The 16,741-nt window shown below is 41.8% G+C and overlaps 1 protein-coding gene and 2 long non-coding RNA genes across 4 annotated transcripts in view; 1 reads left to right on the plus strand and 2 right to left on the minus strand.

Annotated features, from left to right (window-relative positions):
• Positions 1-6,550: 6,550 nt before the first annotated feature.
• Positions 6,551-9,066, minus strand: LOC113929060. The gene is made up of 3 exons (XR_003522081.2): positions 8,719-9,066; positions 8,526-8,631; positions 6,551-8,159 (listed from the first exon to the last, which is right to left on the minus strand). It is a non-coding gene; the product is annotated as an uncharacterized LOC113929060 (long non-coding RNA).
• Positions 9,067-10,839: 1,773 nt separating this feature from the next.
• On the minus strand, positions 10,840-14,956 carry LOC113929059. Its single transcript, XR_003522080.1, has 3 exons — positions 12,775-14,956; positions 11,779-12,030; positions 10,840-11,049 (listed from the first exon to the last, which is right to left on the minus strand). It is a non-coding gene; the product is annotated as an uncharacterized LOC113929059 (long non-coding RNA).
• SLC30A5 (solute carrier family 30 member 5) overlaps positions 12,026-16,741 on the plus strand; it is a 36,229-nt gene continuing 31,513 nt past the window's right edge. For both annotated transcript variants that reach the window (XM_027605607.1, XM_027605609.2), the window contains exon 1: positions 12,026-12,474. In XM_027605607.1, the coding sequence (XP_027461408.1) occupies positions 12,374-12,474 (101 nt within the window). In that variant the 5' untranslated portion in view covers positions 12,026-12,373. The remainder of the gene's footprint in view (positions 12,475-16,741) is intronic.

Below are 16,741 nucleotides of genomic sequence, written 5' to 3' on the forward strand. Positions count from 1 at the left end.
GTGTAGAATCTTGACAGATCAGGCTACAAACCTGCTTCCTTCCCTAGTCATTCCAGGTTGCTGCGCTCCTCTCTCCCTATTCTGGCTTTCTGCAGCAAGTACTCCCTAAATTCACGGAGGATTCTGTTGTATTACACTGTCCTCTAGTGGCTTCAAATAGTTCTCGGCTCCCCCCCCCCTTTTTTTTTCTAGAGAGAGAAAGAGAGGAGGGCTGAGGGAGAGGAAGAGAGAGAATCTCAAGCAGGCTTCATGCCCAGCACAGAGCCCGTCATGGGGCTCGATCTCACAACCCTAAGATCATGACCTGAGCCAAAGTCAAGAGTCAGACACTTAACCAACTGAGCCACCCAGGCGCTCCAGCTCATCTCCCTTTTTTAAGGGCAGTATTTATCACAGGGCCACCCAGACATACGGTGTTTAACAAATGTCTGTTAAATGGACTGGAATGAATGGCAGAGACCGTAGGACAACCATGACTAGAAAACCTATTTCAGCTGCCATGGGAGAATGGGTACTCGGGTATTTTAGGCTCAGGTTACTTCCGCCATCTTTGACTTTCCTTGAAAGTGGATAATGCAAAGTAGTTTGCCTTTTGCCTCTCCTACAGGCTAAAGGAAGTCCAGTGTAACCTTTTTGGGTAGTATAGCCTGAGAAAGCAAAAATTCCAAAAATGAGAACTGCAAGTTCTCTATTGATAAGAACAAATACAGAGAGTTGAAGTGTTGACGTTGGTCTCTGTTCCAGAACATGGTGACTGCAAAAGCATTTCACGTGAGCCTTCACATCTCAGTCATGTCTAAAATGTGAGCAGCTCACTTACTAAATAAGGAAACTAGGTAAGCTTATGGCTCATTCATCTTTCTTTTGCCTCAGCTTGGTATATTGTGTGTTTGGGTTTTGAATTTTTTATTTTTCCCTTATGTAGCCATTGAACAAGTGTTTATTGCTTCTCCTATGTGTAAGGCACCCTGATGATCATTCTGGGGGCGTGGTAGAGGGCGGGAGTGCCAACGGGACACACCCTTGTCTTCAAAATGCTTACGGTGTGGAGAGAAACCAGAATCCACACAGATTCTATACCAGCTCAAAGTGACCCAAGAGAGGGGTGCCTGGCTGGCTCAGTCTGTAGAGCATGCAACTCTTGATCTTGGGGTTGTGAGTTTGGGCCCCACGTTGGGTGCAGAGATTACTTAAAAATAAATAAAATCTTAAAAAAAAAAAAGTTCCCCAAGAGAGTGATGGAAAGGTAGTTTTAAGGAGTTCAAAGAAGGAAGAGGTCCTCTCTGAAATAATTTTCTTTGAATGTATGGCACCTGTCATTCCTGATTGAAGACCATTCAACAGCAAACAAACCACAGAGAATTAACAACGACTAAGAGCTGATACCATCTACCTAGATTGAAACTGTAACTAAGGACAAATGCCCCCTATTCCTGTTCTTCATATAATAAAAATACTACTGGATTTCAACTCAGAAAAAAATATTCACTCAGTAAATATTGGTTCTAAGATACCTTACCAGGTATAGGGAAAGAAAAAGGTAAGGATTGACCCTGACCAGAAAGGATATATCATATAGTGGGGGAAAGTTGCTTAAAATTAGCAATCATGCAATGTATCAGAACTGAGAACTTATGAATAACCCTCCAATTTAAGCTGAGCTATTTTTTAAGTTTTATTAAAATAATTTATAGGGGCACCTAAGTGGCTCAGCGGGTTAAGCGTCTGCCTTCGGCACAGGTCATGACCCCGGGGTCCTGGGATCGAGCCCCATGTCTGGCTCCCTGCTCAGCCGGAAGTCTGCTTCTCCCTCTACCTCTGCCTGCCGCTTCCCCTGCTTGTGCTCTCTCTCTCTGTCAAATAAATACATAAAATATTTTTAAATAAATAAATAAAAATAATTTTTAAATACCTGGGTGTTAGTACTGGGTTTATGGGATTTTTTTTAAGTTTTTTTTAAGATTTTATTTATTTATTTAACAGAGAGAGAGAGAGAGAGAGCACAGGTAGGCAGAGAGGCAGGCAGAGGGAGAGGGACAAGCAGGCTCTCCGCAGAGCAGGGAGCCCGACGTGGGGCTCGATCCCAGGACTCTGGGATCATGACCTGAGCAGAAGGCAGACGCTTAACCAACTGAGCCACCCAGGCGCCCCTTTTTTTTAAGGTTTACCTCTTTTTTTGCTGGAAGAAAATATTGGAAAACATTTGTTGACAAAGGAATGGTATTTGCAGAATATAAACAACTCCTACAATCCAGTTTAAAAATACAAATCACCCAAACAAAAATTGGGTGAAATACTCAGACACTTCTCAAAAGAAGACAGAGAATAGCCAATAAGCATGTGAAAAAAAGTGCTCAACTTTTTATTAGTCATCAGGGAAATGTAAATTAAATGAAATGTCACCAAACACCTCTGAGAATGGCCCAGCACCAAATGTGGTGTAGGAAGAGCAATCAAAACTCTCATACAAGGTTGGTAGGCTTGTAAAATAAAACAACTTTGGAACAAAGTTTGGCATGTTTTTATAAACTTAAAACATATACCTACTCCTAGATATTTACCTGAGAAAAAAAGAAAACACCTGTCTACACGAAGACTTGCCCAAAAATATTTATAGCAGCTTAATTCATAATACCCCCAAACTGGAACAACCCAGGTGTCCATCAGTAAGAAAACGAATAAACTGTGTTATTTCTTACACTGAACACACAGTAACAAAACACACAACCACAAAAAATTATAAATTACTTCTGTATACAGCAACACGGATGAATCTCAAAAATATTATGTTGAGCAGAAGTCTTACTCAAAAAAAGAACTCATTGTAGGATTCCATTTATATGAAGCTCTAGAACAGGCAGATCTAATCTATGGTGGAAGAAAAATAAAAATAGATGTTTCCTCTGTTGGGTGGAGGTGGAGATAGATTGAGAAGGATATGAAGGAATTTTGTGGAGTAATGGTAATGTTCCACATCTTGAACAGGGGCTTGGGTTACAAAAATAGATGTATTTGTCAAAACTCAGCAAATGTATACTTAAAATGTGTGTATTTCATTATACATAAATTTTAAATCAAAGAAAAAATCTGTACACAAATACTGAACTATAATATAGTGCTCAGTATTGTAAACAAATACTGAACTATATATAATAATAACATACATGCTGAAGTATATTTAGAGGAAGTGTATTAGTATCCACAGTTGACTTTGAAATGCATCAAAAAATGTAATGGAACGGAGCACCTGGGTGGCACAGTCAATTGAGAGTTGGACTCTTGATTTCGGCTCTGGTCATGATCTCAGGGTCGTGAGATTGAGCCCCGAGTGGGCTCAATCCCCTGCTTAAGATTCTCTCTCTCCCGGGGCGCCCGGGTGGCTCAGTTGGTTAAGCGACTACCTTTGGCTCAGGTCATGATCCTGGAGTCCTGGGATGGAGTCCCGCATCGGGCTTCCTGCTCAGCGGGGAGTTTGCTTCTCCCTCTGACCTTCCTCCCTCTCATGCTCTCTCTCTACCATTCTCTCTCTCATATAAATAAAATCTTTAAAAAAAAAGATTCTCTCTCCCTTTCCCTCTGCCCCTCCCCCACTCGAGCACACTTTAAAAACATATATATAAATACATATATTAGTATTGTTGCCAGGTGAACTGGGGAGACCCTGGGCCCTGGGACCTCGACCCAGCCAGACCCGAAGGAGTCCCCGAAGGTTCTTGGTCTTGTCACAAGAATGAATTCAAGGACAGACATGCAACAGAGCAGATAAGCGACACATGTGGGTAAGTTTATTACAGTGAAAAGTACACTCCAGAGATAGGAAAGTGAACAAGGTCCAGAGAGACAGCTGAGTGCCCTGGGGTTGGATTTCTTTTATTAACAGTTGTTAACGAGGGGATAGAATATTCATTACTTGAGGTGGGAAGCAGGGTTTTGGGCTTTTCCTTCCTAACTTGGTCAGGGGGTTCCAGTCATGGCTTCAGGTATTGGGGGCCTGACTGGTTTGACCAGGCTTCTTGCAGCACGTTGCTGCCATGACAGTCTCTGAGTTTCCAGAGAGCTAGCCAGCACTTCCTCGTTGCTGACCTCCAGGTATCCTGTTAGAACCAAACTGCCTACTTGAACAGTAAGAGAAAAGATAATTCCTTTAAAAGAAAAACTAGAAGATCAGAAAACAATTCCCATATTCTTGAAAATAAGAGAGAAAAACCGAGAAACATGTCAGCAGATGTTAAAACTTAATGGTTAAAAAAAAGTTTTAATTAAAATGGCAATGATATACAATTTTTTAACCATAAAATTGCCCAAATCTTTGCCTTTTTATTTTATTTTATTTTATTTTACTTTGAGGGTATCCAAACATACATTCCTAATTTTTAAATACCTTTATAAAGAGGCGCCTGGGTGGCTCAGTCATTAAGCGTCTGCCTTCGGCTCAGGTCATGATCCCAGGGTCCTAGGATCAAGCCTGGCATTGGGCTCCCTGCTCTGCCAGAAGCCTGTTTCTCCCTCTCCCACTCCCCCTGCTTGTGTTCCCTCTCTCACTGTGTCTCTCTCTGTCAAATAAATAAATAAAATATTTAAAAAATAAAAAAATTAAAATACCTTTATAAAGATTTAATTCATGTACCATCCAATGCACCTATTGAAAGCATACAATTAAATGGTTTTTAGTATATTCACAGAGTCGTACAGCCATCACCACCAATTTTAGAACATTTTTATTGCACCCAAAAGAAACACTACTCATCAGCCATCATTCCCCAGCCTTAGGCAATCATTAGCCTACCTTATATATAGATTTGCCTATTATGGACATTACATATAAATGGAATCATACAATATGTGCTCTTCTATGATTGACTTCTCTCACTTAACACATTTTCAAGGTTCATCCATGTTGTAGCATCTCTGCAAGACTCTTATCAGATATATGGTTGCAAATATTTTTTCCTCCTATTCTGTGAATTATCTTTTCACTTTCTTGATGGTGTCCTTTGAAGCACAAAATTTTTGGGCGCCTGGGTGGCTCAGTTGGTTAAGCGACTGCCTTCGGCTCAGGTCATGATCCTGGAGTCCCGGGATCGAGTCCCGCATCGGGCTCCCTGCTCGGCAGGGAGTCTGCTTCTCCCTCTGACCCTCTTCCTTCTCGTGTTCTCTATCTCTCATTCTCTCTCTCTCAAATAAATAAATAAAATCTTTAAAAAAAAAAAAGTATATGAAGCACAAAATTTTTAATTCTGATGAAATCTAATTTATCTTTTTCTTTTGTGGGTTGTGCTTTTGATGTAATAGCTAAGAAATCATTACCTAATCCAAGGTCACAAAGATCTACACCTATATTTTATTCTGACTTTATAGTTTTAGCTCCCAAATTTAGATCTTTAAATATTTGGAGTTAATTTTTGCCTGTGGTGTGAGGTAGGGATTCAAATTTATTCTTTTGTACATGAATATCTAGTTGTCCCAACACCATTTATTGTATAGACTATTCATTCTCCACTGAATTATCTTGGCACCCTTGTTGATAATCAATTGAGTATAAGTATGAGGGTTTCCTCCTAGATTCTCAATTCTACTTCACTGATTTATGTATCTATCCTTATGCCAGTGCCACACAATTTTTATTACTGTACCTTTGTAGTAAGTTTGGAAATTGGGAATTGTGAGTCCTCCAACATTTTTCTTTTTCAATATTATTTTGGCTATTTGAGGTCCCTTGAATTTCCATGTAAATTTTAAGATCAGCTTGTCAATTTCTGCAAAAATCCAATTGGGATTTTTACAGGGATTGCACTGAACCTATAAATCAATTTGGGGAATATGGCCACTTCAATAATATTAAATATGAACATGGACACCTTCCCATTTATTTAGGTTTTCTGTAATTGCTTTCAACATGTTTTACAGTTTTCAAAACATATCTTTCATATCTCCTTTGGTCAAATTTATTCCTAAGAATTTTATTCTTTTGATGCTATTGAAAATGGAATTGTTTTCCTAATTTCATTTTCAGATTGTTCATTACAAATGCATGGAAATGAAATTTATTTTTGTATATTGATCTAGTATCCTGTAGCCTTGCTCAATTTGTTTATTTCTACCAATTTTTTTAGTAGATTCCTCATATTTTCTGTACATAAGATCATGTCATCTGCAAGTAGAGGTAGTTTTACTTCTTTCTTTCCAATCTGAATACCTGTTTTCCCATACCCTTGATGATAGTGTGCTATGAATTTTTCTAATTAACTGCTAAATAATATTATTTTCCTTTTTTTGTAAGGAATTCTTTTTTTTAAGATTTTATTTATTTATTTGTCAGAGAGAGCGCACACAAGCAGGGGGAGCACCAGGCAGAGGGAGAAGCAGGTTCCTCACTGAGCAAGGAGCCTGATGCAGGACTCAATCCCAAGACCCTGGGACCGAAGGCAGATGCTTAACCAACTGAGCCACCCAGGAGTCCCAGTAATATTATCTTCATGGGAAGATGTGGCAGGAATTATGAAGGGACTAAGATTTTACTCTGCTTGCAAACTCACAATTAGCCTGCCACAGTTTCCTGGAAGCTGGCAGAAGTCTAACCAAGACTCCTGGGTCAGAGACAAAGGACTTTGTAATTCACCCAGGCTGCATGAACCTCATGTTTGCATCACTTCGTCTTGCCACCTCCATCTCCAAATCCCATGGGAGTGATGCTGGACAGCCTAGGTAGATGTTAAGCATGCAACTGAGAGTGTAGGAAACTCCACTCTTTTTTAAAGAGTCTGCTAGCAAACCTCCCCAACCTTTAGAGTGGGACATTATCCTTATTATCCTCATCAGCAAACAAATCTTCGCCCTGCCCCAAAAGGAGATAACACCTCTAATTTCCTAGGCTGTTTGTATAGCAAACAGCCTTGAAAATACAGTCTGTAACAAAGGCTATCGATGCCTCTGCTGGGAAGACATGCACAAACAGAAAAGACCTACCAAAATCTGTCTCTGAACAAGATTCTTTTCAGTTTGTTTTCCCCAAAGGGTGTTGCTACCAGTTCAGTTTCTAATCAGTTTGAGAAGGATAATACTGTATTTTCCTCCACTCTAGAATATAATTGGTACTGGCACATGATAGGCATTCAATAAATACTTCCTGTTGGACTACTGAGTGGATGAATGGATAAATGGAAGGATCAATTCCTGAAATACTTGGGGCATAATTACAATGAAACTTCAAGATCCACAATAAAATTATGATCTGCTGGTTGAAAATGTATAAATGTGAACTATATCTCTTCATCTCCTCCTCTGCATCCTCCTCATACCTGTACATAATGTTTTTCATTTTTAACTGCTCACATTTAATGACTGCTAAAAACATTACGCAGAGTCCCTAACTGCAGAGGACTCAAATCCTTAAAACTACCAACTGCTTCCCTGTAGAGCTTTGCAGCTGTCGTATGAAGCCCAAGATCTCTGAGAATTCCAGAGCACTCAAACCCCCAGTCTTCTTCCTGCCTGGTCAGGACAGGTAAGGAATTATTGAACATTGCCTCACTTTCCTTTTCTGATTTCACATAGAAGAGACGAGTATGTCTGGCATCAGATGAGGTCATCTTATGAGTTTGGGGTTGCTTTCTCCACTAAGGCGCAACATATTAGGTATTGGTTTCGAAGAGCATTGTACTGCTCCTTGGTCTGAAATAAAATGCACGTACAAAATCCATGTGCAGCTTATTGTTAGTCGAGGTTTGGTACCATATCACTGGTACCATTCAGTGTTCTTAATTGCAAACAACCGCCTCTGCTCTGACTAGTTCGTGCAGGAATTTATTGAGGAATATTGGGTAATTCACAGAACCTCTCAGAGGACCAGAAAGCCAGGGTCTGCCTCTAAGGCAACCGGGAGCAAGGCCCAACCACACCACGAAGGCCACTCTGCCAACAACACCACCGCAGCTGTCACTAGGCACGAATGACCTTTAGGAATGGACACCAGAAGCTCTGCTGTTGCTATTTCCAAAGTGCTGGATGCCTCCTCCGGAGAGGAAAAGGAGCATCTCCACTTGCTGCTTTCTCAGCTGAAGTCAAGTCACACCTGGAGATGTCTGACTGGTGAAACCCAGGTCCTATGCCAGAACCCTAGCTGCAAGGAAGTCTAGGAACGGGAGTTTTCTGGTTTCAACCTTGGGAAGGAAGAACACAGCATGTGGAAAATGACCAAAACATACATAGCCTTGTAGTGGATACTGTCAGAAAGGCTTCTGCTCATATGGCCTTGGATCCCTTTGCTATTTTTATACATGTCAGCAGCACTCCTAATAACCAGCACCTTCCTCTCTTTGGTCAGAGAACTGCTCCCAAAATATCCCAATTCCCTTGTGTTATGGCCCGAATGTTTGTGTTCCCCCAATATTCATAGATTGAAATGCTAACCCCCAAGGTGATGATCTTAAGAGGTGGGTCTTAGGAAGGTTATTAGGTCACTAGGCTCTGCCCTCATGATTCAGATTAGTGCCTCTACAAAAAAAGACCACACAGAGCTAGCTCACCTCTTCCCCCAAGTGAGGACACAGCAAAAGGTAACACCAGGAAGTGGGTCTTCACTAGGTGCTAACTCTACCAGCACCTTGATCTTGGACTTCTCCGTCTCCAGAACTGGGAGAAATAAATGTGTGTTGTTTATAAGCCACCCATTTTATGTTATTTTTGTTATAGCAGCCCAGATGCGCTAAGACAGCTCACCCTCCAAACAGGACCCTCTGAGCTGTGATCCTCACAGTATCCGAGCTTCCCAGTGGGACTTTGCCAGCTATCACATCCTTGCTTGTCCTTCTTTCCTGTTCTACTTCCCACTCTCCTGTTTTTCCTGGGAACATTTACAACACTGGTTACAATCCTGGTTCTCTTACAACACTGGAGTCAGTTGTCACTCATGCACTCAGGAAGAAAGTGGCAAAACAGCTGACAATGACATGCACTTTGCCCATTATTATATAATTGACAATTTACTTAACCTTTTTTTGGGTTAAACTCTGTCACAGAAAATAATGTCAACCTTGAAAGGTCTTCTAAAAATTAAATGAAATAAGAGATATCCTGGTACTTAGTAGAGCCCCTCCAAAAAGGTATTTCCCTTTCTTGCTCCTTCCAGCTGACTGAAAGTTAAATTGAGAGAAAATGTTTCATTTCCATATTTGTCACTCTGTGCAAATGAGTCAAATCCAGATTAAAAAATAAAAACTGGGGGTGCCTGGGTGGCTCAGTTGGTTAAGCGACCGCCTTCGGTTCAGGTCATGATCCTGGAGTCCCAGGATCAAGTCCTGCACGGGGCTCCCTGCTCAGCAGGGAGTCTGCTTCTCCCTCTGACCCTCCCCCTTCTCATGCTCTCTCTCTCTCTCAAATAAATAAATAAATCTTTAAAATAAATTAATTAATTTTAAAAACCTGGGACGGAGGGGCACCTGGATGGCTCAGTCAGTTGAGTGTCCAGCTCTTGATTTTGACTCAGGTTCTGATCTCAAGGTTATGGAATTGAGCCCCACATCGAGTTCTGTGCTCAGCGCGGAGTCTGCTTGAATTCTCTCTCTCTCCCTCTTCCTCTGCCCCTCCCAGCTGCTCACACTCTCTCTCTAAATAAAGAAATAAATAAAATCTTAAAAAAAAAAACTGGGATGGAGAAGTCTCAGCCAGCCCAGGCTAGCATGAGCCTTCCTGCTGAAGAAGAGATGGCCCACATGGTCAGGAGATTGGTTACATACAAAAAGACTGAGAAAATAAGTCAATATATTGAGAATAATGGGAGCCATGTTTCTCATTCCCAGGGAAGAGAGGTACAAATATAGAAGGGGGAAAGTCTAGATAAAACATTTAAGGTTGAATTGTAATTGGAGGTATCAATGTGAATTCCTGGTTGATTCCAGTTTGTCTTAAGAGTAATAGAAAGCCACTGGGAGAAAGCAGGGTGAAGTACAGTGGGGTAAGCAGTTCATTATAAGATGTGCATTTAGAGGGGCCCCTGGGTGGCTCAGTTGGTGAAGCTCCAACTCTTGATCTCAGCTTAGGTCTTGACCTCAGGGTCGTAAATTTAAGCCCCACATTGGGCTCCACACTGGGCATGGAGCCTACTTAAAAAAAAAAAATTGCATTTGGAAAATGTTACGATTATGTGGCAAAATGTGGAAAACAGACTGGAGAATGGAAAGAGCAAACTTGCAAAACTAGCAAGGGGTTAGTGGCTAAAGCAAAAGTTGATGGTAGCCTAGACTTGATGGTGGTGACAGAGATGGAAAAATTTGGATTGACTGAAGAAATATTGAGAAGGTAAAAAATGACATGATTTGGTGATGGGGAGGTGTATAAGATGATAGCTAGGTTTTTAGTTTGCTAAGCTGAACAAATGGTGCCATCCAAAGAGGTAGGAAACATTAGAAGAGAATTAGGTTTAAGGGAAAGATCATGCATTGACTTTTAAACATAAAGAACTTGAGCTTCCTTTGAGACAACAAAATGTCGAGTTCTGGAAACCAAGGAAAGGGAATGTTTCAAGAAAGAAAGAGAGGGGCTCCTGGGTGGGTCAGTCGGTTAGGTGTCCAACTCTTGATTTCTGCTCAAGTCATGATCTCAGGGTCATGGGATGAAGCCCAGTGTCGGGCTTCGCGCTGAGCAGGAAGTCTGCTTGAGATTCTCACTCTCCTTCTCCCCTTCCTGCACACTCTTGAAAAAGGAGGAGGAGGAGGAAGAGGAGAAAGATCAACTATGTTGAAAGCTTTAGAGAGGTGAGGTAGTAAATGGTTCAAAAATATCCATGAGAGAGCTGCTTCAGAGGACAGATGGATGGAGAAGCCAAGACTGGAATGGGTTGAGAAGTGAGTAGGTGAAAAGAATATAGAGGCTCTTCTCCTTCCACTACAAAAACAGTTGCAGGAAATGTACTTATATTGGCCTAAAAGAAAAGCGCCATAATTCCAACCAAATCAGAAATATCAAGAGAGTTCAAGCTCCACTTGGGATGAATTTCAATTTACACGTGTCATGCTACCTAGTCTTCTGGGCTCCAGAAGAATGGAACTTGCTCTAGAAAACACAATACACAATAGTTACTCATTACCACTACCACTCTGATTTGAAAATAAGAATTCTACACCCCCCCAAAAAAATTACTACAAAAAAGTCACTCAGAGTCACTTTAGCCTCCAAAGGTCATGCCTTCCTCTGTGTTCTACACATAGGATGTGTTGTCTCACAGTGCTTTTCTCCCATAGCCAAAACCTTATCCAAATTTCAGATCAGGGTCTATCAGTGAGTCAAATCACACCTTATTTGGAAAACCTTAGCATTTGTGCCTTTAACCTATAATGTTGCCAACCAGCCTTGCTCTCAAATTAATAAATATTTTCACAATAGACTATGAAGCCCCATCAGGCACAGTGATTTCTCAATCTTTTATATGTTACTAAGACTTTTTCTGTATATCAAATTAAGTACAGTATTGCAAAGTGCTCCAAACCCCATTTCCATCTCTCAGTCTTCAATTTCCCTATGAGTAATAATAGCTAACATTCATTGATTACTGTGTGCCATTCACTATTCTAGACATTTTTCACATAACACAAATAATCCTCCCAACAACCCTGTAATATACATATTTCTATTCCCATTTTGCCAATAAAAAATTGAGGTACAGAAAGTCCAAGTGACACAATTATTAAGTAGCAGAGTTGGGATTCACACAAATACAGACAAGAGCCCACGTTCCTAAATTTTTAGCAACAGAAAAATAACTCTAATAAGGCCTGGTCCTACCTGGCCAAGTTTTACTGATGTATCAGGATTAAGTAGCATAGTTTAGCAACCGGAGTTTTTTAAAGATATTCTATTCCATCGAATCACACGTTGTCCATTTTCTATGCCCTCTTCCGTGGTGCTAGAAGAACCCGCTGTATTCCTGACGGCCCAGAGGTGGCGCTGCAGGGACAGGTAAGGGCACAGGCAACGTCACTGGGAGGGGCTGATCCGGAGCGAGGACGCGATCCGTCACCCCGTGGTAGGCGGAACCTAGGGAAGGGCAAAAGAAAGCGAATGTTCTGTTGTGCGCAGGCGCAAGGCTGGGCACTCCCCCGGGAGTGAGGGCTGCTGGGCCCGATGACGTGGCCTGGCAACGTCTGCTCCGGTGCGCCTCTGGGGGCCCCGGCGCCGCCGGAACTGCCCGCGGCCTAGTCCCGACGCGCGTGTGCTTGTGAGCCGGAGCCGGGGAGAGCGGCGGCGGCCGAACCTGTGGGGACCCGACGGGGCCGCTGCCATGGGGGAGTGACGCGCCTGCGCCCGCTGTTCCGCGGCAGCGGCGAGACATGAGGAAACCCCGCGGCGGGGGCAGCGGCTGCGGCTCCTGAGCCCCGGGATGGAGGAGAAATACGGCGGGGACGTGCTAGCCGGCCCCGGCGGCGGCGGCGGCGGCGGTGGCGGCGGCGGCCTCGGGCCGGTGGACGTGCCCAGCGCTCGGTAGGTGACGGACGCGGCTCGCGCCTCCGGAGCGCCTCTTTCCCGCGCCTGCGCTCGCCGGCTCGCTCACTCGCGGACCCGGACGGCAACTGCCCCCCGGACGCGCGCGGGCACCGGCGGCCCTCCAGTCCCACTGACAGCCTGGAACGCCCTCAGCCCAGCACGCGTCCCACAGCGGTCCGGCCTGTCCCTGTGGCTCCTGCGCCCGCGGCTTTCATTGGCTCCCCTGTTGCCCGCTGCAGAATGAATGCTCTAAAGCCCAGGGCGGTTCTGCTTGAGTTTCTGGTGTTCGAGGCATACCGTTAACCTTCCCTCTGCCAGCCGGTTCACGGGAGGGGTTTTTCTGGTCTGTGACAACCATTTCTGTTGGCTTTCTCCCTGAAATAGTAGTTCAGTGACTACTAAACCTTTCTGACGTCTCGCTGCGTAAGTTGGGGGAAGGTGTCACCATCTTCAGGCGAACAAACCAAAGTACAAACGGATGAACTTCGACATTCAGGTTAACCCCGCACATCAAAAATTCAGCCCGTCATCTGGCTTTCTTTATTTTCCTTGGCTTATTTTATTTTATTATTAAATGAGAAATGTGTGCTCATTGTTTAAAAAAAAAACTCAAGTACAAAAATTCGAGTGTGTCCTTGATCTGTCTTAAGTTCTGAGGTAGTGTCAAAGATGCATAAAATATGGCCCAACAATTTTGTTGGAATTCGTATTGATTGTCTTCATTTTTAAGGAGGTTCGGTTTTTTCGTTCTTCCGTACTTTTTTTGAGATTTAAAGATTGTTTTGATAAATTATTTGGAACTGTAGAAATAGCGTTGCTGATATAAATTTTTTTAATGAAAAGGAAAGGACATTTAAAATGCTGGAGCATAACTTAAGTCAACTGAATTTTTGTAGTTTAATTTTCTAATCTCTTTGAAATAACAGCGTATATTATTTACTGAGCAATAGGGGATTCTGGGCTAGATTTTGGTAGTAGAGGGGGGAAAATGCTATAAAGGACCATAATAGGTCTGTTAACAGAACTGGACTATGGGTGATAAAGTACCATAACCATGTTAAATTTTCTGAAGTTGATAACTTACCCGATTTTATAAGAAAATGTACATATTCTTAGGAAATCAAGTATTTAGAAGTGTGATATAAGTAACTTATTCCTAGTTGAGAAAAAAAGGCCTGTATTTAGAGAGATGATAAAGCAAACGGGACATTTAACAATGAGGGAATCCAGGTAAAGGGCATACTATTCTTGCCACTTTTCTGTAAACTGGAAATTATTTTTAAACAAATAGTTTAAAGTTACTATTTATTCAAGAGATTACTGTCTTAGGTAGACGTGGCAAAGTCTTTTGCTATCCTGTTGTAGTATTTGCTTAGCAGAACTGCCCTTCTATTGTAGTTCATTGCAAAATCAAATTCAACTCAGGAGTGGTTGAATTTTTAATAGATTCCAAGTTGCAAGAATTTTCCTTTGTGTAGACTAATAATCAAATACTAGTTATAATCTGCAACAAAAACTTGTTCAAAAATCCTTTAATTGTGGATATTTTTGTGGCTGAATTCACAAAAAAGGAATTGTTTTAAATGTTTCTATCTGGCTTCTGTAAGACCTCTTTGCAAGAAAGAGGGTGAGAGCATTTGTTGAACACCTGTGTTGCATGTCCTTTGAGTATAGCATCTCACTTAATCCTTAACAACAGTGCTACATACTACATAGCACATCATTGTTTCACAGATCAAGAAACTGAGACATAGAAAAATGTTTAGGGACGCCTGAGTGGCTCAGTCGTTAAGGGTCTCCCTGCTCAGCAGGAGGCCTGATTCTCCCTCTCCCACTCCCCCTGCTTGTGTTCCCTCTTTCGCTCTCTGTCAAATAAATAAAATCTTAAAAAAAAAAAAAAGTTTATTTTCCCAACTAATAACTGAACTGAGAGTCAGTTACCCTAAACCACATGCATTTCACATACTGATTGTGTTTTTTGTTTACTGGAGAACCATGAACTGCTTCAGTGGGCAAAGCTAAGAAGCACGTTTAAACCCAAACCGAAATTTTGGTAATTCCAAGTTTAGAGAACCAGAGAGTTTTGTAATCCTTTACATAAAAGACCAGTGATAACGTTTGATGAAACTAGTTGATGGCAAATAATGATTTATCAGTTGAGTAGGTGGAATATATCCCCTTGAGTCCCCCAGAATCAGTGAGTGACTCAGGGGCCACTGCCTATGTTGAAGAGCCTTTCTCTCCTAACCCCCCCTTTCCTTAGTAAATGAAGCTGTTCAGTTTCCCTGCACAATATGAACTACACATATCTACTTATTAGTATATGGTTATTTAGCCTTAGCTAGTGTTTCATCTGTAGCCCAAGAGGAAGACTTCACTCATGGGGTTTTAAAAATCAGAGTCCAGGAATGCCTGAGTGGCTCAGTTGGTTAAGCGAGTCTGCCTTTGGCTCAGGTCATGATCTCAGGGTCCTGGGATTGATCCCTCATCAGGCTCCCTGCTCAGCTGAGAGCCTGCTTCTCCCTCTGCCACTGCTGCTCCCCATGCTTGTGCGCTCTCTCTCTCTCTGTGTCTCTCTCTCAAATAAATAAAATCTTTAAAAAAGAAAGATTAATGTTTTATAAATAAAATCAGAGTCCAACTTTTAACTATATGTTAAAATAATTTTCCTGATTTAATAATGGTAGCAAAAATCTTGAACATGTATTACATGAAGTCACTATCAAAATATGTGTATAATTGTAAATATGTGAATATATGAAATATGCGTGTGTCCTTACATGAAGATGCAAAGGAAAAGATTTGAAAGGATGACCACTTAGTTAGTTGCCTATGAGGAACTTAGAAATGCTTGTATCTAAAACTTTAATAACAAGCAGCTACTCAGGAATTACTTTTATAATCTCTGTATTTTAAAAATTAAAAAAAAATTTGTGTCGGAAAAGATCATGATAGTAATATGTTATCAAGAAATATTTTACTGGGGCACCTGGGTGGCTCAGTCGTTAAGCGTCTGCCTTCGGCTCAGGTCACGATCCCAGAGTCCTGGGATCGAGCCCCACATCGGGCTCCCTGCTCCACGGGAAGCCTGCTTCTCCCTCTCCCACTCCCCCTGCTTGTGTTCCCTCTCTCGCTGTGTCTCTCTCTAATAAATTAAAAAAAAAAATCTTAAAAAAAATATATATATATTTTACTTAGGGGTGCCGGGGTGGCGCAGTCAGTTGAGCGTCCAACTCTTGGTTTCAGCTCAGATAGTAATCTCAGGGTCGTGAGATTGCTCAGCATGTCGGGCTCCGGGCACAGTGTGGTGTTTGAGAAGTCTCTCTCCCCCACCTCTTCCGCTCATGCTCTCTCTCTCTAAAGTAAATAAATCTTTTTTAAAAAAGATAAGTATTTTACTTAAATTAATGTTCCTTATGACTAAATCTTGCCTTTGAAGTGCCAGATTTTTCAAGTTTTATTAATACTTCAAACAGAAAGTACTTAGAAATTGGGCGCCTGGATGGCTGAGTCGTTAAGCATCTGCCTTCGGCTCTGGTAACAATCCCAGTATCCTGGGATCGAGCCCCACATCGGGCTCCCAGCTCAGTGGGGAGCCTGCTTCTCTTCCTGCTTGCACGCGCTCTCTCTCTCTCTCAAATAAATAAATAAAATCTTAAAAAGAATTTCACATATTGCCCCATCTTGTTAAAACAAGTATATTAAATATAATTTGCCAATGGGTTAGCCTGGTGATGGGTATTAAAGAGGGCACGTTCTGCATGGAGCACTGGGTGTTACATGCAAACAATGAATCATGGAACACTACATCAAAAACTAATGATGTAATGTATGGTGGTTAACGTAACATAAAAAAAAAATGTATATAATTTACCTTTTCCTTGTTGACCTCTCATCATTCTATCATCTGGTTAACTGAGCTTAAATAAAGTCATGTATTCAAAGGCTTGTTCCTAGTACTAGTATTTTGCATATGCTGCTCTCTGCTTTGAAATACCCTTTCGGGTTTCTTGCTTTGTGATTCCTGCTTAGTCTTTATTTTTATTTTTTTAAGTACGCTCCACACCCAGCATGGAGCCCAATGTGTGACTTGAACTCATGACCCTGAGGTCGAGACCTGAGCTGAGATCAAGTGTTGGATGCTTAACTGACTGAGCCGCCCAGGCACCCCAAATTCCTACTTAGTCTTTAATACACACTTAGACGTCTCGAACTCTAATGACAGACCCCTGCTTACCAAGTTACAGTTAGTTGCTCCCACTAT

This window comes from Zalophus californianus, chromosome 5 (genome assembly GCF_009762305.2).
Source record: "Zalophus californianus isolate mZalCal1 chromosome 5, mZalCal1.pri.v2, whole genome shotgun sequence".
NCBI classification, from domain to species: Eukaryota; Metazoa; Chordata; class Mammalia; order Carnivora; family Otariidae; genus Zalophus; species Zalophus californianus.